Below are 25,130 nucleotides of genomic sequence, written 5' to 3' on the forward strand. Positions count from 1 at the left end.
GCTGACAGCTCAGAGCCTGGAGCCTGCTTCGGATTCTGTGTCTCCCTCTCTCTCTGCCCGTCCCCTGCTTGCACTCTATCTCTCTCTCTCAAAATAATAAGTAAACATTAAAAATAATCATAATAAACTTCCATTGATTGCTGCCTAGATATAATCATTCAGTAGCTATTGATCCCCCACTATGTTTATATGTCTGCCATTGTGTAGGTATTGGGGGTATAGTCATAATTATGACTATATTTTATAATTTAAATGTATAAAACTAAGTTAAGAAATTAAGTATAAGTGGATGTTCATATCCCTGAAAGTTCATTCATTCAAGGTCAGTCAGATTGCTTTTTGGCCGTCTGTTTGTTGGAAAAATAAGTGTTCCTTTCTAGTTTTCTCTAATTTTCAGTTATGTGGTTATTAGGAACCAGAGCTTTGGGCAAAAAAAGGGGCACAGTAAGGAGGATGCGTGTGTCAGTGATGTGCATGATTAGAGGAGGCTAGCTGGAGGCAGATGCTCCCTGAGAGGCTGTGGGGTGGGGGCAGGTTAAGTGGGCCAGGGTATGGCAGAGAGGGAGGAACGAAATAACTGAATGGCTTTGTTCTGGCAATGGTCTTGTGGCCCTGAAAGCTTTTTTTGTTTGTTTGTTTTTTAATTGAGGTTTAAGCTACATACTATAAAATTAGCCCTTTTAAAGTATACTACTTAGGAGTTTTTAGTACATTCACAAGGTTATGCAACCGTAACCACTATGTAATTTCTGAACATTTTTATTTATTTCAAAAAGAAACCCTGTACCCATTATCAGTCAGTTTCCATTTCTTTCTACTCTCCCCTACCCATGATCTAAATGTCCATGAGTCTACTTTCTGTCTTTATACATTTGCCTACTCAAGATGTTTCATATAGGTGGGATCATACACTTTTTTGACTGTCTTCTTTCACTTAGCATCATGTTTTCAAAGTTCATCCATTTTGCTGTATGAATTAGTACCTCATCTCTTTTTATGGTTGAGTATATTCCATTGTATGGATGTAACACATTTTCTTTATCTGTTAATTCATTGATGGACATTAGGTTATTTCCACTTTGGGATATATGTATATACACACACACACACACACACACACACACACACACACACATATATACATATATATAAAATGGTACTATGAACATTCATGTACACGCTTTTGTCTGGGCATAGGTTTTTCAAGTCTCTTGTATATGTATCTAGGACTAGAAATATTAAAGCTTTTGTTTGTTTTTTTCAGGAGCTTTCTCCAAATGAATAGCTCATTAGATCCCATATTAGAGTGGTGTAGTATTGAAAACATGGAATACTCACAGTTCCAGTGGCCAGGTTTCATTTTTATTTTGTACATTCATATTGTCATTTTGAATTCTCCTTTGGGCTGTTTTGTTTGTTTGTTTGTTTTTTACTGGATGTCTCAGGCTACTCGCTGCCCTGGATGTGGGTCTGTCTTTGTTATTTAGGTTTTGAGCATATCCAGGATTTGCAGTTGACACTTTAAGAGCTAATTTTCTTCTTTCCATTCCTTATAGATTCTCCTGCAACTATTAAATTGCACATTTATTGTTTCTGCCTATGTATTTAATAATGCTTATGCTGTCTAGCTCCTGAGGTATTTATTTTAAAGTTATAGGGTAAAGGTCTCTTTTTTCTTTGACTTGATTCTTGGGTAATGTGAATCTACACCAATATAGGATATGCTTGGCTCCCTACAATCTGGAGGAACGCCAACTCAGAGACATATTTCTGTTTGTTCCTATCAAGATTCCAGGGTCAGGAGATCTCTTTAAGATCAGGGAACATTATATTGGCCACCTTGCCTAGAAGAATGCTTCTGTGGCTCTTCTAAGTGCTTAAATGAAGAGGCTCTCCATTGTCAGGCATTTGCTTAGGTATTTTAAAGATAGTACCAGACCCCTGAGAAATATGGAATAAAGAAGTAAACCGCTAAACCAGACAAAGTACCCAGATGATGACTGGCAAAGATCTATGTACAATAAAGCAAATGCCACCAGATATAATTGGACATCTCTAGATTGAAAGGTTCGTGAGGGCAGGGACCGTTTCTTTTCTTTTTTTCACCTTCTTTTGCCTTCGCTACCCAAATGGTTTGGAGCTATACCTGGCAACATATGATGTGTTAAATAAATATTTGTTAACTGGATAAATAAATTTTGAGTAGTTTCTGACTCCATATTCCTTCTTTTTTTTTTTTAATTTTTTTTTCAACGTTTTTTATTTATTTTTGGGACAGAGAGAGACAGAGCATGAACGGGGGAGGGGCAGAGAGAGAGGGAGACACAGAATCGGAAACAGGCTCCAGGCTCCGAGCCATCAGCCCAGAGCCTGACGCGGGGCTCGAACTCACGGACCGCGAGATCGTGACCTGGCTGAAGTCGGACGCTTAACCGACTGCGCCACCCAGGCGCCCCTCCATATTCCTTCTTTATAAGCTCTTAGCAATCTTTTTAGTTTCTGCATAATGTAGAAGGCTCTTGTCCTTCCAACATGAGCAGCCTCTTGACTTGCCAGATTCTGGTACTTCTATTAGCTTTCTGCCCTATAATTTTTTTTGTTTAACGTTTATTTATTTTTGAGACAGAGAGAGACAGAGCATGAACGGGGGAGGGTCAGAGAGAGAGGGAGACACAGAATCTGAAACAGGCTCCAGGCTCTGAGCTGTCAGCACAGAGCCCGACGCGGGGCTCGAACTCACGGACCGTGAGATCATGACCTGAGCCGAAGTTGGCCGCTTAACCGACTGAGCCACCCAGGCGCCCCTCTGCCCTATAATCTTTGATAGAAGATAGTAATATGCTGTTTCTGTTTTTGCCAGAGGTAGCCACATCTTGTTTGTTACAGCTTCCAATCTCCTGTCTGATTCTTGTCCTCATACTCTGGGGAGTAGTGAAAGAAACAACTTAGAAAGTGCAAGGTAGGTTATCAAGAGCCTTGCATTTAATCTTTAATTTGAAGACATGGGAGAGCCACAAGAATGCAAGAAAAATCAAGATTACGCTATAGGGAAACTCTTCTTGGGTAGTATATGGTCTTGACTAGACGGGAGAAACTGCAGAGAAGGCCTTAGGATCTAGGGCAGCAGTTGAAATGTGAAGAGGTGATGGTTTGCACTAAGGGCTGACAGCAGCTATGTAAGGGAAAAGTTAGGTTTGAAAGGCCTTTTGCACAAAGAATCTCTAATGTCTGTTAACACTGAATATTGGACAGAAAGGCAAAAAGAGGGCAGATTCAAAGGGCCACTCAGGTTAGAAGAATGGTAGTACCTTAAACAGAAATAAAGCATGTGGAAAAGAAGGCATTTGGGAGGCAGGGATGAAGATGAGTGTTCTAGATATATTGAGCGTGAGGTGACATCAGAACCTTATAAGACTGAAGCGTAGCAGAAAAATCGTGAGGTTTTTCCATTGCCACGTTTTGTTCTACTACGTAACTAGTTTATTCTACAGCTTTCTCTTTATTTCATAATCTTATGTTTTTTGAGCAAAATACCTACCTCTGTCTATCCCAGGTAATTTCTTTATTTTTTAAATTTTTATCCCGTGTGTGTGCGTGCGTGCGTGTGTGTGTGTGTGTGCGCGCATGTGCGCACAAGTGCTGGAGGGGGACACGGGGTGGAGTGGGGGAGAGAGAGAGGGAGGAAGGGAGGGAACATGAGTCTTGAGTAGGCTCCATGCTCAGTACGGAGCCTGACGCAGGGCTCCATCCCACAACCCTGGGATCATGATGGAGCCAAAATCAAGAGTCAGATGCTCAACCAACTGAGCCACCCAGACACCCTATCACCCTATCACCAGTAATTTCTAAAAGCATCTGTACCAATTAGGATTAGATTGGCTTAAAGAAGTTTCTTTCTTTCTAATGTAAATGAAGTCTAAGCTATCCAGGCTTTCTTCTGTGGTTTCATGGTCCTCAGAGACCCAGACTCCTTCAGTCATGTAGCCCTATCATCCTCAACATATGACCACTTTAAGATGGTTTTTTTCTTTTTAGTATAGTTTTTTATTAAATATCTACATGCCATAGAAATTAATTGAAAACTACCGAAGAAAGTGCAAAATCACTTAATAACTGGTTTTTTGCACCTCGGTCTGTATGAGAAACTCTTATAAGCAAGAAGAAGGTATCTACTAAGTACTTATTACAATACTTATTGCACTGAGCAGTTTTGAGAACAAGAAGAAATTCTTTAACTCTGAAGACTGTTTTATATCTTGTTCATAGATTTGTTAAGCCAAAGTGATGGCTTCAAGATGGCTGCTTGAGTGCTAGTCACCACTTTGACTTGCCAACCAATAGGAAAGAAGCAGGAATGAAAGTGGACATGCCCCCCCTCCCCTTTAAGAATACTGCTTGGACTTTGCACACACGATTATTTATGTCCAGGTGATTAGAATTTAGTCATGGCCACACTTAACTGAAGGGAGCTCTGGGAGACTTCTTTTTTTAAAAAAAAATTTTTTTTTTTTAACGTTTATTTATTTTTGAGACAGAGGGAGACAGAGCACGAATGGGGGAGGGGCAGAGAGAGGGAGACACAGAATTGGAAACAGGCTCCGGGCTCCGAGCTGTCAGCACAGAGCCTGACGCGGGGCTCGAACTCACGGACCGTGAAATCATGACGTGAGCCGAAGTCGGCCGTTTAACCGACTGAGCCACCCAGGCGCCCCAGGGAGACTTCTTTATTTCAGGTAACCATGTGCTCAGTTGAAAATCAAGGGTTTGGTTCCAAGGAAAAGGAAGCAAATAGGCATTGGGAGACTCCTTGAAGTCTCTTAATTATCCAGAGTAAGAACCAAATTCCAAATTCTTCCAGGTTATAGAATTTTGTTTCTCCAAACCTTAATTATCCTTATAATAATAAAAAGTATATTAAATAATAAAATATATTTAATAAATTTAATTTAAAATGTACATTTCTGTTCTTGTTTTTTTTTTTTGTTTTTTTTTTTTAATGTTTACTCATCTTTGAGAGGGAGATAGAGCGAGAGGGAGACAGAATCTGAAGCAGACTCCAGGTACCGAGCTGTCAGCCCAGAGCCCAACATGGGGCTGGAACTCACAAACCGTGAGATCATGACCTGAGCCACACACTTAACCAACTAAGCCACCCAGGCGCCACTCTGTTCTTGTATTCTTTAAAAAAAACATGTAGGGGCGCCTGGGTGGCTCAGTTGGTTAAGCGTCTGACTTCGGCTCGGGTCATGATCTCACAGTTTGTGAGTTCGAGCCCCGCATCGGGCTCTGTGCTGACAGCTCGGAGCCTGGAGCCTGCTTAGATTCTGTGTCTCCCTCTCTCTCTGACCCTCCCCCCGTTCATGCTCTGTCTCTGTCTCAAAAATAAATAAAAATTTAAATAAATAAATAAAAATAGAAATAAAAAACATGTAGACTTGGGGCACCTAGTCTATGTGCTCAGTCAGTTAAGTGTCTGACTCTTGGTTTTGGCTCAGGTCATGATCTCACTGTTTGCGAGTTCAAGCCCCACATTGGGCTCTGTGCTGACAATGCAGAGCCTGCTTGGGATTCTCTCTCTCCATCTCTACCCCTTCCCTGCTCAAGCTCATGCTCTCTCTCTCTCAAACTAAATAAATAATCTTTAAAAATTTTTTTAAAAACCCACATAGACTGATAGTTAGTAGCTATAGCATATGCTATGGAATAGACCATTGTTGGAATCAGTGTCTAAAGTTTGAATTAAAAAAAAAAAAGAGTTTGAGGGGTGGGAGGGAGGGGAGGGTGGGTGATGGGTATTGAGGGCACCTTTTGGGATGAGCACGGGGTGTTGTATGGAAACCAATTTGACAATAAACTTCACATATTGGGAAAAAAAAAGTTTGAATGTAAGATCGGTAGATCCAGAAGCTAGAAAAGTTGCAGTGTGATAAAAACCATGTTTTACCTTGGCAGCTTTGGATGTAGTTTTTCTCATGAGTTCTTCTGAGTCTTAGATTTATTATAAATATACAGGATTAAAGAAGATAGAAGATAGAAGCAGAATGCCTCTGAAAGCACCAGCATTTCTGCTAGGCCTTTCTTAGCAAGAAGAAGAGTATATGTTGATCTTAACTTATTTCTGGGCTTTTTTACTTTTCTTAAGTGTAGTCCTCTCTGGGTTACATCCAGCTTTGCCTATTATACGTGCTGCTCACAGTGCACTTTATACCTGGTGAACCATCAGCACAGTTGACCTCTGAGCATAAACTTTCTCATTTCCTTCTGTCTGTCTTCACTCCCAGCAGTGTCGAAGAACTCTTTCCATTCTGTAATTTTCCTCTAAGAATTTCAGATAGAGATATGGTTTCCCATTTGTTTAAAAGTATACTTGTTTATTGTCTTTGTGCTTTAAAACATAATCTCCACGAGAGCATCATTAGGTTTTGTTCACTACTGAACTAGTCTAGTCACCACCATGCCTAGTCAGCTGTGAGAAAATATTTTTGTGGATTAAGAATACATATCCTATTCTGGTTAATGTTTTTTGGGGATGAGGAGGTGGTAGGGAAAGGATAAAGGCATTTTTTAAATCTACAAACCTCTAGAAGTCTTCCCACAAGAAGAAATAATCTCAGTACATTGAGTTGAAGTCTTTTGGAGAGGAGCCAGCCACGTGTTACAATGTTGACCATCTTCTTGAACCTCAGATTGGTTTGTATTGCTTAACACATCACTTTTCAACAGGCCAGGACATGAAGTTGGAACTATCTTAGAAAATCTAGGTGTGCAGGCTATTGTGTGTAATAGAAACCTCAAGATGCTTCCGTTTTTTGTTTTTTTTTTCTTTTCCTAAAGAAGATCTTTTACTGAGACCTATTTAAAACATTTCAGTCTTTAATTCAAATAAACTTCAACTCAGCTGAATGGCTAATCTAGGTAAAGGCTTCATCGTGACAAGAATACACCCCACCCAAAACAATAATAATAATAATAATAATAATAATAATAATAATAATTCCCGGGGCGCCTGGGTGGCTCAGTCGGTTAAGCGTCCAACTTCGGCTCAGGTCATGATCTCGCGGTCCGTGATTTCGAGCCCTGCGTCGGGCTCTGGGCTGATGGCTCGGAGCCTGGAGCCTGCTTCCGATTCTGTGTCTCCCTCTCTCTCTGCCCCTCCCCTGTTTATGCTCTGTCTCTCTCTGTCTCAAAAATAAATAAACATTAAAAAAAATAATAATTAAAAAAAAATAATTCCCCACCTACAAAGACATTAAAGTAGGTTCCTGACTAAAGAGGCCTCCTAACACTGCTCAAGGATGGCCCTTTTTAAATATTTCTTTCCCAGTTTTTATTTATTTTTTCTTTTTTTCTTTTTTAATGTTTATTTTTGAGAGAGAGAGTGCACGAGCAGGGGAAGGGCAGAGAGAGAGGGAGACACAGAATCCAAAGCAGTCTCCAGGCTCTGAGCTGTCAGCACAGAGCCGATATGGGGCTCGAACTCATGAACTGTGAGATCACGACCTGAGCTGAAGTCAGACGCTTAACTGAGCTGCCCAGGCGCCGCCCCACCCCCACCCCCCCCACCCCCGCTTTTTTTTGTTTTAATGTTTATTTCTTTTGAGAGAGAAAGAGAGCATGCTAGCGGGGGAGGGACAGAGAGATTGAGAGAGAATCCCAAGCAGGCTCCATGTTCAGCGCAGAGTCTGACATGGGGGCTCAGTCTCACGACTGACCTGAGTTGAAATCAAGAGTCAGACACTTAACCAGCTGAACCACCCAGGAGCCCCTCTTCCCAGTTTTTCTTATAAAAAAGAGAAATTTTCAATTATATGATCACTTGGTTAATTTTGACAACCTTTATTTATTTTTAAATGTTTATTTTGAGAGAGAGAGAGCATGTAAACGTGAGAGGGCCAGAAAGAGAGGAAGAGAGAGAATCCCAAGCCGGCTTCATATTCAACTCAGAGCCATATGTGAGGTTCTTTCCCACACCCATGAGGTCATGACCTGAGCCAAAACCAACAGGCAGAAGCCCAACCTACTGAGCCACCCAGGCGCCCCAATTTTGATCTCCTTTAAACAGGTATAAAGGATGTCTTTTATTTATTTATTTTTTTAATGTAATAGAGAGAGAGACAGCGCATGAGTGGGAGAGGGGCAGAGAGAGAGGGAGACACAGAATCTGAAGAAGGCTTCAGGCTCTGAACTGTCAGTACAGAGTTGGACACTTAACCGACTGAGCCACCCAAGCTCCCCAGGATGCCTTTTAATACACTGGATAGTATATCTTAGCTCTGAGGGTGTTTAAAGGTATTCAAGGGTTAAGGCTGTATTAGATTTTCAGAGCATACAAGTCTGATCAGGGAGAGTTTCTTGATTGCTGAGGGCTCTGCCTTTGTAGCACTTGGCAGCAACTCTAGCTGAGACATTGTTAGAGACCTCTTAGGTTTGTGTTCTCTCAAATTCATAGATTACCTGAGATTTCTGCCCTGTGCAGAGATCATTCCCTCATTCTCAGTGTGTACCTGCTGCAATAGCAGCTATTATATAGCTCAGTAAATGTTGCTTCATCAGTGGTCTAATTTGACTTGAGCTTGCCTTACATGTGAAAAGCTACCCCTCGTTTTTATTATGAACTGAAGTGAAGTTTGATAATTCTGTTATTTGCAAGTGAGAATGAGTAGACCAAAAAGGATTAGGCACTTAATCGTTTGTCCCGTTGGACCTTTTCTGACTCAGAGCTTCCATTCTTAGTCTTACAGCAGCTGTCAAGAGTGGCATTGGGTCTGTAGTGCTTTTTTTTTTTTTTTTTATTGTTTGTTTGTTGTTGTTGTTGTTTTCTTTAGTAATCTCTATACCCAACATGGGTCTGGCTCAAACTCACAGCCCCAAGATCAGGAGTCGCATATTATTCCAGCTGAGCCAGCCTGATTCTGTACCTTGGATCTGTAGCTTTTTGCCTAAGAAAAAAAGAATGGTGGGTGTTTACCGACCTAAAGTGGCAATTGAACATTGTGTATTCACAAGTCTGGCACTGTATTTTATTCATCTTTTCAGGACATTGTTTCTGCAGAAAGTATGTCAGCAGGGCTTTCTGAAATGTCTGAGCAAGGACACTGAAAGCAAAGAGACTAATAGAGGCAGTCTTCAAGAAGCTAAGGTTCTTGGGTGGGAGGTAGCAGTAGAAATAATGTTTTCAATGGGAGGCCGGAAGAAGAGCTGCTGGCTCTTTGGGGGATACCTGGGGAACACTCTGTAGCCTTCGTGGTGGCCTCAGGTGTGATCTGCAGTGACTTAAGACTTGTGGGCCTCTCTTGGCTTTTCCTCCCACCTCCCAGCATGAGCTCTGCATACAGAAAAAGAAATGAGAAATGTTTTGATTATGTTACTCAATAAACAAAATAAGAAACTTTACATTTACCACAATGATTTCAGAAACTCCCTTTTACTTCCCCTACAGTGACTTGATTTAGAGCCCTAGACATTGAAGCATAACTATATGTTTAATTTAGGGTCCACTTTTTCCAGAGAAATGAGCAGGGGGAGCTAGAGCAATAGTCATCTCAGGATATGAAAGAGTGTTTATATATATAGTGTTCTATTATTCAGCAGTGTGGGGAGAAAATGTCCCTAACTGCAGTAGGCAGAGAGCCCCTCTTTTATCTGGGACTAAAACCTCTGCTCTGCATACCTCACAATTTTTTTAGGGTTAATTGAGAAAATCGTTAGGAAGGAACAATCTGTATCTTGTTTCTGTATCTGTTCTACTTTATGAGTACTTTGATTTCATCACAATGCAATTGAAACCAAGTGAGAAAAAAAGTGGAGGTTATAGAAACCTGAATTCTGAAGGGAATTCTGAGGATTATCAATAAGATCTGTTCCAATGTGATCTTCTACTTCCATTAAGAATTTTTTGGAAATAAGTTATTGATTAACCAGGGAAATTGTTTAACTAGACTGAGGTCCTTATCAACATTGAATGAAATATTACTTTAAAACATACACAATTCTAACAAAATGAAATTTTCAAAAATGTTTGCAGTTTAGTGGTTCACAATTATTCAGTTATTGTAAGTACCAGTTGCTGGATCTAGTAATAATTTCTTTATAGCAATATGTTTGTGGTGAAGGAGTTTGCTGAGTGCCCCATCCATCTACCTGGTCTCAGCCTCTGCCAGGAGCCTCACCTTCTCCCAAGGAAAGAAAAGACTTTTGGCTGTTTTGATTATTTACTTATTTGCTTACTCATGTATTTGTTTTTATTTTGCATCTTTGTTTTTGACTCAGATGACTCTTAGAATAGGAGAGTTTTGTGGATCCCTTGGTAAGCAAGTCTTCCTTAAGTCTTCTGAGGAGCTAAGTTGTTGAATTACCTCCAAGACTGTAGATTACTGGTTTTCTTTCATAATTACAAGAGGCGTTTTCTAGAAGAACTGGGATCTTAAAAATACACCAAAGACTGGGGGGCGCCTGGGTGGCCCAGCCTGACTCTTGATTTCGGCTCGGGTCATGATCCAAGGGTCATGGGATCGAGCCCCGTGTTGGGCTCCTTGTGGAGCATGGAGCCTGCTTGAAATATTCTCTCTCTCTCTCTCTCTCTCTCTCACCCCCTCTCCCTCTCTCTCTCTCTCTCTCTCTCTCGCCCCCTCTCCCTCTCTCTCTCTCTTTCTCTGTCTCCCTCTCCCCCCGCCCCATGCCCCTGTTCCCCACCCATGCTCGCTCTCTCTCTCTCTCTCTCTCTCTCTAAAAAAAAAAAAAAAAAATGCACCAAAGACTATCAGGGAATGGTGATGAATGGGGTGGAATATGTTTTTAGCACCAGATACTTTTGCAATAATCAAGTTGCTCTATGTCAGGGCCTGGTCGAGAGTGTATTGTATTCCTGGTACAGAGTTCATCTTGAGACCCTGACTTTGCTGAGCCTGGTGGATTGGGCTGAGTGAAACACAGGCCAGCCATATTGCTTCAGAGAGCACAAATAAGGTTTTAGCAAGATGCTGGTTGTGTCCTCTTAGGAAATGATAGATAAACTGGTCTGGTAGTGAAATATATATTTTAGGAAGCGTTTTAGAAAAAAAAATTGTGCTTACATCTAGACAAGAAAAGATATCAAGATGAAGTAGCAGCTGAGACTGCAATGTCTTCTTGCCCCTCAACTTTTTAGAAAAACTTTTAATTTTTAAAGATTTTATTTTTGTTTAAATAATCTCTGCACACAATGTGGGCTTCAGACTAACGCGCCTGAGATCAAGAGTCACATGCCCTACTTACTGAGCCAGCCAGGCACCCCAATCTTGTCCCTCAACTTTAAATTGGACCCTGAAGTGGGATTCTGTTTCCAGTGGAGATCCCATCAGGGCCTCATCTCCTGGCTGCTCAGAGGGGCACTTAGACCCTGTTCTTTGAAAACCCAGTCTAGCAGAGGGTATGGAGATCACTGGACAGAACTCCTACAGAGTTGTCACAGAGCATTTCTTCTTTGAATTTCTACCTCTACTTACCTCCTTCCTCCCTTTCCTCCTTCTGTCTCATTTTGGTTTTGGCCTTTGGAAATACTAAGTTTTATAAAATGTTTGAACTAGAGCATATCCTTGCACTAGAAAAATTGATCCTGTCTGCTTTGCAAAAGATTTCTATAAAAACTACACTTTTATACTAAGGGGAATGACATACATCTGTTTTTAAACCGTTTTGTTCCTCTTGCTGTATTCTTTCTGTGGGACCATTTGATTGCTAGGTGGTTGAAACTGCTGGTAGCAGCTACTTACTACCAACTGTCTTTGTCTTAGGCTTGTGCCTAAAGTAATTGTAGTGCTTTCAGAACGTAAAGACCACTTGAGCAGGCCATTTGGGGGGGGTTGGCAACACAGTCAGGAAGCAGGGTCTTTACGACAGTCTCTCTAAAAAGTCCCTATGGGGCCATTGCCTGCAAATTTCTTTAGACTTTATGCATCTTTTCATCAGAAGCCACCTTTCATGTGTCAACTATTATAAGATGGCTGACTCCCTGGAAGCTTAAAAACAAAGAAAAACAGTATGGCAAAAAGAAAACCCCACTTTTGGTTCTATATGTGTTGCTAACTAGCTCTGTAACCTTGGGCAAGCTGTTCCATGTATCCCAGCCATTCTTTCCCATGTGGAAATAAGTTCTATATATGCCCTACTTGTGAGGATTGAGCAAGGTGACATTTATGAAGAATGCCTTTGTAAACTGTAATTGCCTTGTGAATAAAGATTACTATCTCTGATAAACAGTACCAGTTCTCAGCCACCAGTAACCTGATTCTCTCATCCCGTGTTTGGAAGAAGCACAAATCTACGAGGAGGGATTGCTGATGTTTCAGTGTGAGTTGTACACAAGGCTCACATACTTTCTCCCTGCCTTTTGATCCTGTCTCTCTCCACGCTTTAGCGGGATACCAGTTCTCCCGCACAGCAGCCATGCTGTCAGTACAGTGTGACTAGGACTGCACTTGTATTGGAGATCTTCAACACACATGCCGAGCTGCTGGCCAGAAATGTTCTTCCCCTTCCCATGTGCTCTTGTACCTCCCCAGTACCTTAAGAATTCTTGGGGCTTGGTTATAAGCCAGGTGAACCATGTGGTAGATTCTTATTTAATTCTCTGACCCAAGTCCTTTCCACAGGTTGACAGTCACAAAATGAAGTTATGAGTGAAGTCTCTGGGAGCAGCAGCTGAAAAAGGAAATGGAAATGATTGTGTTGAGTTCAGCAGCCCTCAGACCCAGAGTGTGCTCTTGTCTAGTGTCCCTGAGGTGGAGAATAAGGACTTGCTTTACTCTCCAGGAGTGCAGTTGTCTCTAGCTTCCTGCAGCTTCACGTTAAAACCCCTTGAGATTATAGTTAAGAACATCTCTAGATGACTTTGTCAAGTGAGGGCTTTGGTCTTAGAGAATTTTAGCAGGTTTTAATCTAATTTAAGCCCAGTCTAACACTACTGAGAAAGGAGGTGTCTTTGGTTTTACTTTCAAATGTAAAATTTGACATTTCCTCTTCTTTGGGAGCCAGACGTGGTTAGTTAGACTCGTGGTCTTCATGGTACCTTTGCCTTAGTGGCTTAATAATTAAAACTCAATAATTCAAATGATGAATAAAAGCCCTAATGTGTGAAGATGGTAGATGATAGACAATTAAAAGTAGACAACCAAAAAGTGATGAAATCATTTTTAATGACTTATTATTTTTTACTTATTAATATTTATCTAAATTTTTACTAACCCAACTCCCCACAGTTTGCTTCCTTAGGAGACACTGGCAGATTTGTACGCAGTCTGAAGAAAGGGCCTGGCCACAGGATAGGGAGGGGTATAGTGTATATCACACCTGTGCTTGGTATATTTGGGCAGACTAAGTGTGATAGCAGCTGGGGAATCAATCCTAGATAAACCTGATTGTTCTCATTCACATGATTTCTGTGTCTGTTTATTCTTATTAAAACAATTGGCTGTTCTTCAATAGTGATGTTAAAACCATTTCATATTCTTTAGCAGTGGTCTCCTCTGGCAGCTTTATGTCTTGCCGTGTGCAGGTTGAAAAGAAAGAGTCGTCCTAGCTGTAGAGGACTCTGAGGAATTGGGAATCATTGCCTTTGTAACACATGAGGTGAAGGCAGTCTTCCTAAAGTTGATATGCTAATGAGTGCTCCTGGCAGGAGGAGTTTCCTACCCTGGACAGAAAGTCATCCGTGGTTCCTGGAGTCACATATTTGTTACCCTGGAAGTATAAAGGCTCTTTGCCTTAGAAATTCCTGAGTCTACTGATGCCTCAAGTGGTAAAATCAAAATTTGCAATTGACTGTATTCACAGTAGTGCCTTGTTCTGCAGCACCGTTCACTCTTCGAATGGCAGCCCACACATTTTGTGGATTGGGTGTACAGATGCACACTACGACAGCAGTACCTCCCTCCAGAGCCACTGTGTGCTAAGCACTTCAGTCTTCCAGGGATGGTTGGATCCATTTAGTCTTTTGTTCATTCCCCAAGTGCTTAAGTTCCTTTTCTATACCAAGTACTGCACTTGGTACGATAATAAAAAGCCAGCAGTATTTAGCCTGGACACTAAGATCTGGCCCAGCAATTGACAACTAACATTAAGTGCTATCATGAAGATATAGGTTCTGATGTGTGGTGACCATTTCCTGTGAACGGTTTAGTCTTTTAGTAGATTGAAATGGGTTGTGAAATATTATATTAACCTGTCAAGCAAATGAGGTGAAGCGAGTGGCATTTTGACCTTGTCTAGTCTCACCTGCTGATTCTAGTCCTTTTTTAGCACTTAGGAGTTGAAATACATTTATTGAGCCCTCACTGTATTCCATTCTAAGCTCTTTACATGTATTAATTTACTTAATCTTCATAACCACCTTATGAAATAGGTACTGTTATCCCTACTTTACAAATGAGGAAACTAAAGAACATGGAAATTAAGGTCCTTGTTAAAGGTCATGAGGTAGAGGCAGGATTCAGATTTAGGGAACCTGATCCAGAGTCCATATTCTTAAATGATGTGATACACTGCCTCTGGGTGGAAGGGTACCATCTTGACCAACCTCCTGTATGGGTAGAGCTTGGCAGAGTGATAGTTCCCTGACCTTCTGTGCCTGCAGAGTTTTGCTCTTTCCTGGATTGGTTTCTGAGAGCAGATTGCTTGTGCCTAATACAGAACAAGAGATGATGAATGCTGCAGGAGGTCCCTTATCTACAGCCCCACATGTGAATCTGGCTCTACCTTTCACCATCTGGATGACCTTGACTCTGAGCATGTTTCCTCATCTGTAAAGTGGAGATAATGTTATTTTATGGGATCATTTAGGGGATTAAATAAAATAACATACTTAACAGTTCCTGGCTCTGAGTAAATGCCTAATAAACGTTAGCAAATTTTTATTGCCATCATCCTCTAACCTTGAGAATGAGCCAAGAAACAATTTCTCAGAGACCAGATTCTAGGACCTAGGTAGGTGGGCAGATTTCCTTTGGTTTTGACAAGACAATAATTTTATTCTATGTATTTCTCTTGACTCTTTTGGTGTGAAAAGCAGAGAGGTAAAGCATTATTTGACAGATGTATGGATTCAAGCAAGAAACTGAGGTCCAATTGCAAAGAAATGCCTTGTAGAACTCAGAGCCCTGTCTGAGGAGACACAGAGGACCCTAGAGGGCGGAGAATGAACACAGCGCAGGGGCTAGTTCCAGAGTCGCATTCTCGGTTAGTTCACTTACCAGTGTGGGTGAGGGTCTCTTGTCAGTAGGCAGAGATTTTTTTCCTCTACTCTAACACGTGTCTGCTGGCTAGTGTTTATTAAAACTTAACTTTTTCTTAATATGAAATAGAATTTGTGACTTTTCTAAAATGCAGAGGCAAAGGAACTCTGTTAACTGCAGGCTTACTGATCCCCTTTCCCCACCTGTTCCTGTGCCAGACTTCCCCAAAGTGCTTATTTGCCAATGGTTGCTCCTCAGATCTCATGGCTAGCTCACTCCGTAGGCTCCAAGCCAGAGTGATGCTGCTGCCACCACTGCCGCCAACACCTCTGCTGCCACCACCAGCCATTCAGGTTCCTGCCATAAGGATGTGACCTGCCGTGAAGCTTTCACCTTTCTCCTTTCTGCCTGTCATTGGGGTTGTGCCTCTTTTCCTGGTGCTTTTTGCCATGCGGCCAGTGTTCCAAAGAAAGTTTTCAGGCACCAAAGTTAAGAGCCCTACCTACCTCTCCCAAGGAGATTTTTGAGTTAGCCATGGAAAAAGAAGACAATTGAGAGGGCTCCTGTGCCTCTGTGCTGCAGAAGGAAGAGTTTGCTTCTTGATAGTGTGCTAGCGCCAAGCCAGGTGGGGGAGACTTGCTGGGACTCATGTGCAAGTGTACTACATGACCTCTGGAGAAGTAGACTGGGCCTATCCTGCCCAAGGACAGCACCCTGACCCACAGGAGCCAAGGCTGAAGACTGATATCACCTTCTGCCACGCCCTTTCCTTAAGCTTAAGCTTAAGCTTGCTCTGCCACACTGCCCCAAGTCTGTGGCTTAAAACAGCCATTTCCTTTTGTTGATGAATAGGCCACTCTTTGTAAAATGTTTCAGCTTGGGGACTGGAAAGGCTGTCTGTGCCTTCCTGTCTCTCTGTTTCTCTGAGGGTTGACGTTGATGGCTTCTGTCTTTGTCTTCACAGGGAACTCTAATGATCCATGACAAAGAGGTCATCCTTGAGTATATATCAGGCCCGGACTTTTGGTACTGCAAACGGGTAAGTGCCTGGAATTCCGTTCCTTGGAAGTAAAGATCCAGCATCATAGCTCCTCTGTGTCTCCAGGAGTGCTATCTGGTAGTATGCATTGCTGAGCACTGAGCTCTTCTTCCTTAGTTCAGATGAACTGAGGGTCAGAGCAAGGTCAGCCACCATTCCTGCTTCCCAGGCTGCTGTCTGTGGCCATAGAGGGTTCTGGGTCTATTGGCCTGTTGGAGGCACCTTCTCAAGGGACATATGCCATGCTTTTCTATTGATGATGAACTGAAAGCAGTGCCTTGACTTACAACCTCTCCTTGGTTACCCTTCCTGGGGGTGGTTACAGGGGAATTACTGTTTTGAAAGGCTGGTTCTGTGGGAGTTATATATTTTTTGGATATTAAAGGGTTTCCAAGGATATGGAACTTTAGGTACTGTGGCATCATACCTCTGTTAAACTCTAATATTCTTCTCGAAAGGCATATTTAAAGATTTTAGGCCATACTCTTCTTAGAAGTCTAGCCAGATTGTAAATGAGCATGAAAATAAAATTTGTCATTTTTCATTGCTGCTTAGTTTCAAAAATAATTGTGAAAAATTTACAAAGTTTCAGGGTGTCTGGGTGCCTCAGTCAGTTAAGCAGCCAACTCTTGATTTTGGCTCAGATCACAATCTCACGGTTTGTGAGTTCGAGCCCTACATCGGGCTCTGTGCTAACAGTGCAGAGCCGGCTTGGGATTCTCTCTCTCTCCTGCTCTCATGTGCATATGCGCTCTCTCTTTCTCTCTCTCTTTCTCAAAATGAATAAACTTTTTTAAAAAGTTACAAAGTTCCTGAACCAGGATTCATTAAAAAGTTCATTATAGAACTTGGTAAAATTCAGTAAAAACTTTAGTTTGACATTTTGTTAATCTCAGTGAAATATAATTTGAATAGCTGTGGTTGTCACCGACCAAAGTATCATATTTCATGATATACTACTTTATGGTGTCATTTTATGAAAACATTTAACTTTTTTAAAAATTGTAATAAAATACACATTAAATTTATCATTTTAACCATTTTAAAACATATAATTCAGTGGCATTAAGTACATTCACAATGTTGTACAACCGTCAACACTATCTAGTTCTAGAACTTTTTCCATAACCTCAGAAAGAAACCCTGTATCTATTAGCAGTCACTCCTCATTCTCTTTTTCCTCACTTCCTAAGAAACCACTAATCTACTTTCTAGCTCTGTGGATTTGCCTATTCCAGATATTTCATCTAAGTGGAATCATGTAGTATGTGGTCTTTTGTGTCTGCCTTCAAACTCAGCATGTTGTCAAGGTTTATCCATGCTGTGGATCAGTACTTCATTCATTTCTAGGCCGAATAATTATTATCTGGCTATACCACATTTTGTTTATCCATTCATCAGTTTATGGACATTTGGGTTGTTTCCACATCTTGTCTATTGTGAGTAAGACTGCTGTGAATATACATTCATGTACAGGTTTTTGCTTGAACACACATTTTCAATTCTTTTGGGTATATACCCAGGAATTGTCAGGTCATATGTTACTTTTATGTTTTAACTCTTTGAGGAATCAACAAACTGTTTTCTATAGACGGCATCTGCACCATTTTACATGCCCACCCTCAATAAATGAGAGTTCCAATTTCTGCACAGTCCTTGCCAACATTTGTAATTTTTAACCCCCTTTTAAAAAAAAGATTATTTTTAAGTAATTTCTACACCCAAAGTGGGGCTCTAAATCACAACCCCAAGATCAAGAGTCAGACACTACCAACTGAGCCTGTCAGGCACCCCAACCCTTATTTGATAAATAGCCATCCTGGTGGGTGTGAAATATCTCATGATTTTAACTTGCATTTCCCTGTGACTAATGATGTTGAGCATCTTTTTTATGTGCTTATTGCCACTTATGTATCTTCTTTGGAGAAATGTTTATTCAAGTCCTTTGCCCATTTTTAATGAGTTGTCTTTTTGTTATTAAGTTGTGAAAGTTATTTATACATTTTGGATATAAAACCCTTATCAGATATGTGATTTGCAAATATGTTCTCCCATCCTGTGTGTTGTCTTTGAATTTCTATTTTATTTTTTTTATTTATTTATTATTTTTTTATTTGTTTATTCATGAGAGAGAGTGCAGACAAGCAGGAGCAAGGGAGAGGGGCAGAGGGAGAGAGAGAATCTTAAGCAGGCTCCACACTCAGCACAGAGCCTGATGCGTAGCTTGATCATGGGTGTCCTGGGAAGCTGAAGTCAAGAGTTGGATGCTCAACTGACTGAGCCACCCAGACGCCCCTATCTTTCACTTTCTTTTTTTTTAAATTTTTTTTTCAACGTTTTTTATTTATTTTTGGGACAGAGAGAGACAGAGCATGAACGGGGGAGGGGCAGAGAGAGAGGGAGACACAGAATCGGAAACAGGCTCCAGGCTCCGAGCCATCAGCCCAGAGCCTGATGCGGGGCTCGAACTCACGGACCGCGAGATCGTGACCTGGCTGAAGTCGGACGCTTAACCGACTGCGCCACCCAGGCGCCCCTCTTTCACTTTCTTATAGTGTTTTTTGCATAAAAATTGTGGTAAAGTCTAGTTCAGCTGTTTTTTCTTTCGTTGTTTGTCTTTTGGTATCATGAAACCATTGTCAAGTCCAAGGTGATGAAGATTTACCCCTGTTTTCTTCTGAGAATTTTATAGTTTTGGCTTTTATATTTAGATGTTTCATCTGTTTTGAGTTAATTTTTGTTCATGCTGTGCAGCTTCATTCTTTGGCATGTGGGTATCCAGTTGTCCCAGCAGCATTTATTTAATCACTATTCTTTTCCTATTGAGTGGTCTTGCACTCTTGTTGGAAATCAATCGACAGAGGTCTATAGGTTGATTTCTATTGACACTCAATTTTATTCTTTTGATCTATATTTTTTCCTTATGCTAGTACCATGCTGTTTTGATTATTGTAGCTCTGTAGGAAATTTTGGAATTGATAAGTATGTCCTTCAGCTTTGTTCCTTTTTTTTTTTTTTTTTTTTTTTTTTTTTAGAGTTAGAGAAAGCACATGAGCAGGGAAGGGGCGGAGCAGGCGGGGTGGACAGAGGATCTGAAGCAGACCCTACTCTGACAGAGAGCCCGATGTAGCACTTGAACTCATGAGCCATGAGATCATGACCTGGGCCAAAGCTGGACACTTAACCAGTTGAGCCACCCAGGCACCCGATCTTTGTTCTTTCTTAAAATTGTTTTGGCTAGGGGCACCTGGATGGCTCAGTTAAGCAGCCAACTCTTAATTTCAGCTCAGGTCATGATCTCACAGTCCGTGAGTTTGAGCCCTGTGTCGGGCTCTGCCCTGACAGTGCGGCACCTGCTGGAATTCTCTATCTCCTCTCTCTGCCCCTCTCCCACTCATGATTTTTCTCACTCTCTCTCCCTCTCTCTGTCTCAAATAAATAAACATTAAAAAAAATTAAGTAAAATTGTTTTGGCTATTCAGGATCTTTTGTAATTCCACATAAATTTAAAGAAAAACTTTTCCATTTCTACAAAAAAAAAAAGACCATTAGGATATTGATAACATTTAACATTTTAATAGTGATTACCTCTACATTTTGAGATTATGGGTGATTCCTCCCTCTTTTATACTTTCTTAATCAGCTATAATGCACAAGTATTATTTATTTCATAATCAGAGTTGGAGGAAGCTAGCATTAAAGGGGCAATTTTGAACTCTGTTTTCTGTTAACTAGCAGAAAACAGATGTTAATATCTGATGTCAAAATTATATAGCTGTTGCCAAAACTATTGCTTGAAAGAGCAGAGTGGCTTGGTTACATTGTCCCCTAAGATGACAAGCCACTTGCTTAGCTATTTCAGGAGTACTTTGTAATTTCTGCGCTGTTTTGGAAGGGTTGAGGGATCAACCCTGCATATGTGACCTTTGTCCTTATGTGGAGTGCACCAACTTTAAAAACAATATTTATAGCAGCATGATTTATAATGGCCCAGGAGTGGAAACAACTGAATGTCCATAACTGATGAATGGATAGACAGACAACATGTGGTACAGCCATACAGTGGAATGCTATTTGGCAATTGAATGAAGTACTGAAACATGTTACAACGTGGATGAACTTTGGAAACACTATCCAGACATAAAAGACATTATATTGTACTATTCCATGGGACTGGTGAGAATGGGGCCAATGAAGACATTCTAAAGTTAGACTGTAGTGATGGTTGCACTCCCACATATACTGGAAATTACTGGACATGTGAAACAGGTGAAGGTTATGGTACTTAAAAAACCAAGGTGACTGGGGGGGTGGGTGGGAAGGTGGACAAAAACAACCAAGGTTAGGCTTCTGACCTACCACTGACATCTCTTCTGTAATAACAAGCAGCCTCCAAATCCTAGTGACTTAAATTGATATACATATTCTTTTTTAAATTTTTTTAATGTTTGTTTTATTTTTGAGAGAGAGACAGAGCGTGAACAGGAGAGAGGCAGAGACAGAGACACAGAATCTGAAACAGGCTCCAGGCTCTGAGCTGTCAGCACAGAGCCCAACGTGAGGCTCGAACTCATCAACTGCGAGATCATGATCTGAGCTGAAGTCAGACGCTTAACTGAGCCACCCAGGCGCCCCACATATTCTTACTTTGAATTACATGTTTGGAGCTATGGGTCATTATTTCAGTTCTCCACAGCCTCTCTTTCTGGGATGCAGGTGGATGGAGCAGTCCCAATGTGGTATTGCTCTCCCCGTGGCTGAGGGAGAGAATGAGAAGCTCGTTCTCACAAAGCGATGACTCTTAGAGCTTCTGCCAGGCCCACTCACACTGTTGGCCAAAGGTGACAATAGAGAGGGGAGGGCAGTCATGTTGCAGAGAGGTACCACAGTCACTTGACAGTAGGCAGGGGCTCTGACACAGAGACGGGAACAACAAAATAATCAATTATAATGACTTTACTCGAGTTACTTACCCTCTCCAAGCCTCAGTTTCATCTTCTACAAAATGAAGAGATAATAGTTGTCCAAATCATTTAAGTGACGATGTGTGAAACAGGCCTGATACCTGGTGTGTGCTGTTTACTCACTAGTTTCTGCTTCTGTGATTATTGTTCTCTCCTCCATCTGGCATTCCTTACTTGCCCTACAAGGCCCTGCTCAAATAGCAGCATTTTCTTCATGGTTCCTGCTCTTTGGTTTCCTGCCGGTCAGCTCTGTCCTCATACTACTTAGAAGCTCATTGGCAAAAGTTCAGGGTCTTTGGGGTTGGGCAATGTGCTTAACTTTTTATTCATAGGTTCAGACAAGAAGAACTACATTCACATTGCTTCAGTATGTTCCTCCTGTTTTGTTGCCCCTTTTTAAAATCAGTGTTTGACTAAGGGGAATTGATAAATGAATTCTCAGTTCCAGCCAAGCCTGGTTGGGGCTGTCATAAGCAGTTCAGAATGAAATGTTGGATGCAGACTGAATGGCAATGGCTTTGAGGCAGTAGTATCCTATAAACCATTTAACAGCCAGTTTTCTTTTCTTTTGTTTTTTTTTTTAATTTTTAAAAATTGTCTTAATGTTTATTTAGTTTTTTGACAGAGGAAGCTGAGGATGGGCAGAGACAGAGAGGGATAGAGAAATCCCAAGCAGGTTCCGTGCTGTCAGCACAGAGCCTGATGCGGTGCTCGAACTCATGAACTGTGTGAGATCAGGACCTGAGCCAAAACCAAGAGTCGGATGCTTAACCGACTGAGCCACCCAGGCGTCCCTAACAGTCCAATTTTCTTAGTTAAGTTTATTTCCTATAGAAGTCTTTGTTCTGGGCAAAAGCATTTGGGGCTGCTCCAGAGCTAGGTGCCCTGTTGGAAGGCAGCTCTCAAACAGCAGCTCACCAGATTCTGTCTGCCTGCTCTGGTGAATGGGGGGGACGTCAGATTTGTTAGGCTTTATGGTGACCTGGGATATGGTTTCTTTCTTTCATGTTTGGCAGGTACTGTTGTGTTCAATATACATAAGATTTTTAAAAATGCCTTGGGTCAAATTTAAAGTCTTTCCCTTTCCCATGCAGTGTAAGGCCAGCGTAGCTGGGTACCGATCTTCATGTTCACTCTGCAAGTGCCCAAGGGAAGGTGAGTGGTGGCAGAGGTGGTGGTGGTGGCTTCTGTTTTGTGTACTGAGCAAAACAAACTTCATGTTCTCTTTAACTTTAAAGAGTGGTCATCCCTAAATACAAGTTGATCTGTAAAGCCCTTCAAAGTGCATTGTGATCTCTGCCTTCATGTGACCCGTTTCTAAATGATACTGGATGTCAGAGGTCCACCAGGGGAAAGAGCTGGGTTTGCAGGATCCTCACACTGAGGGGGCTAAGTGAGCAGCTGACTAGAGGTCAGTAGTAGTGCTGTTTAGAGTACAGTTAAGGATGTTAAGTTGAGAAAGAGTCCACGCAGCATTAGTCCTAAGCATGTGACCCTTACCCCCACTGCTTTGAAGTTATTGCGAATCATTTTTATCGAAATGCTGTTCTTATTTACACTCTACCTAAACATTTCAGAATCTTCAACAGAAAAATATTTGTTAAGATAACAGTAAAAATATGAACAAGAGAAAATAGGATTGAGAGTGTATGTTGTTTTTATAGAAGGATAAACCTAATAGCTTCTCAGTCCCTGAACTTTAAAGTAAATTTCTGCAGAGAACCTTTAGTTAGACAACCCCCAGGAGTCTGTCAAGGGCATCTGTAGCAACAGTCCTATAGTGGTGACTGTTATGTGCCTGTTTCTGATATTACCCCTTCAGGAGAGCTAGGGCGTGACCATAAAATACAGTTCAGTGTATGGATCCAGGTAGCCTTCTGAAGGACCTGTTGGTTCCAAGTTTAGAACTTAAATGCCTCAAAGAGTTTCTTAGCTGGGATTTTGAGCTGTAGTGGAGAGTTTGCTCCCTGATGAGGACTGTGAATCAGCTGTTCTGAAAATCTTTTAAGGAAGGCCCTACATGCTGTAGAGACCAAACCAACCTCTGAGAAGGTGAGTAAATAACTGAGATTTTTTAACTTGTATTACTTCAGATTAGGCAAAATTGTGTTTTTTCCCTCAAGAAAGATTTCTTTCTCCATATATTCTAACAAATGAAGGGATGGTTTATAAAAATCCTTGGGTACCATACCACCGAGAGGGCTGAGACGACTTTAACCTGGAAATGTGTAAAGCAGGTATTCGCTAATTGCCTGTCACTGCTATTAAGCAGTCTATATTGCTCCTACAGAATGTCTTTTTTTGAGCCACGTGACTTTCTGTGAACCCTCCAAGACTGAATTAATTGCAAAACTATGCTCCTAGTTAATTGGACTAATTGTCCTGCTATAGAAAGAGATTTGAAGTGAATCAGTTATATTTTGAAGGACATTTGCTCATTATAATTATTTGCATGTGAATGAGCCATATTCAGGTAGTTCTGTTAACTTCCTAGAGAAGAGGGGGCCCACCCATGGTCTTGGAGAATTTGAAGCAGCTGTCATAGTATCATAACACTGGAAGAAGCAAGGCTCCTAGACATAAACATTTGGAAAATATGTTTCTACCAAACTTCTGGCAATAATCATATCTCTGGTAATTTTGTTGCCAAATGTATTCTTATCATTGGTTTTAGTATTCAGGCCCGGAGTCTCATGAAGGATTTCTTATATTTAAATGTTTGGAAAGTAATAGAGAACTCATAAGATGAAATTTTTTCAATAATTGTGTGGTTTCTTTGAAGTATAACATATGCGGACTCATTAGCCTTGTTTAAAATCTGTTAGAGGGCTTTTTTATAGGTATTTCTAAGACTGTTAAAAGCATTCCAATATGAGTATTTGGTGGCAGGTAAGGAGGAATCACAACAGTAGTGTTTTTTGGATGAAACCTGCTGGAGATTCTCTTTCTGTTTCTGTTCCTCTAGTGACAGAGGCCAAGCAAGAATTAGTAACCTATCCTCAGCCTCAGAAAACATCCATACCAGCAGCATCAGAAAAACAACCCAACCAGTCTCCAAGGTCAGGTGATAAAGAATCTGAACCCAAAAAGCGGGAAGAAGGACAAGAACCACGCTTGGGACATCAAAAGAGAGAAGCAGAAAGATACCTGCCTCCTTCTCGAAGGGAAGGGCTTACCTTCCGAAGAGACCGAGAGAAGGAGCCATGGTCTGGGGAGACACGCCAGGATGGGGAGAGCAAAAGTAAGTGGTTTGTCAGGGGGTGTACTAGATTTTGACTACCTCAGTTGGAATTTAGATGGTCTGTTTTGTGGCTGGGGACCAGCTCTTTCCCACACCCTATTAAAACTGCTCACCTTATGGTGGAGGCTCTTGCTTTCTGCAGGCCTTGCCATACCAGTCAAAGGAATCTATATCCTCCAAATAGCAAGTTGCTATTCAAATTTCTGAGTATTGGTGAAGAAATGTTTGAAGAATATGACCAACGTTGTTTTATAGAATCAGCCTTGCTAGAGCAGAATGGCATCTGTAGTGTAAAAAGAACAATCAAGGGCACCTGGGTGGCTCAGTCAATTAAAGCTTTCGACCTCAGCTCAGGTCATGATCTCACAGTTCAGGAGTCAGAGCCTCGCATCTGGCTTTCTGCTGTCAGGACAGAGCCCACTTCAGATCCTTTGTCCCCCTTTCTCTCTGCCCCTCCCCTGCTCACGTGTGTGTGCATGCGTGCACATGCGCGCTCTGTCTCTCAAAAACAAACATTTTTAGGGGCACCTGGATGGCTCAATCAGTTAAGTGTCCAACTTCAGCTCAGTCGTGATCAAGTTCATGGGTTTGAGCCCCGCATCAGGCTCTGTGCTGACAGCTCAGAACCTGGAACATGCTTCAGATTCTGTGTGTGTGGGTTTCTCTCTCTCTCTCTCTGT

General features: G+C 41.4%; 1 protein-coding gene across 8 annotated transcripts in view; it reads left to right on the forward strand.

The window, feature by feature from the left end:
- The window catches only part of RBM6 (RNA binding motif protein 6), a 104,871-nt gene that overhangs the window by 66,677 nt on the left and 13,064 nt on the right, over positions 1–25,130 (forward strand). For 7 of the 8 annotated variants that reach the window (XM_019416880.2, XM_019416883.2, XM_019416881.2 and 4 more), the window contains 3 exons: positions 16,171–16,245; positions 22,304–22,364; positions 24,175–24,450. In XM_019416880.2, the coding sequence (XP_019272425.1) occupies positions 16,171–16,245; positions 22,304–22,364; positions 24,175–24,450 (412 nt within the window). Of the gene's footprint in view, positions 1–15,043; positions 15,211–16,170; positions 16,246–22,303; positions 22,365–24,174; positions 24,451–25,130 lie in introns of all 8 variants that reach the window. The other variant, XM_019416886.2, reaches the window with a different exon arrangement.

The sequence above is a fragment of the Panthera pardus genome, unplaced genomic scaffold (assembly GCF_024362965.1).
Source record: "Panthera pardus isolate Hobbes unplaced genomic scaffold, ASM2436296v1 HiC_scaffold_8, whole genome shotgun sequence".
NCBI classification, from domain to species: domain Eukaryota; kingdom Metazoa; phylum Chordata; class Mammalia; order Carnivora; family Felidae; genus Panthera; species Panthera pardus.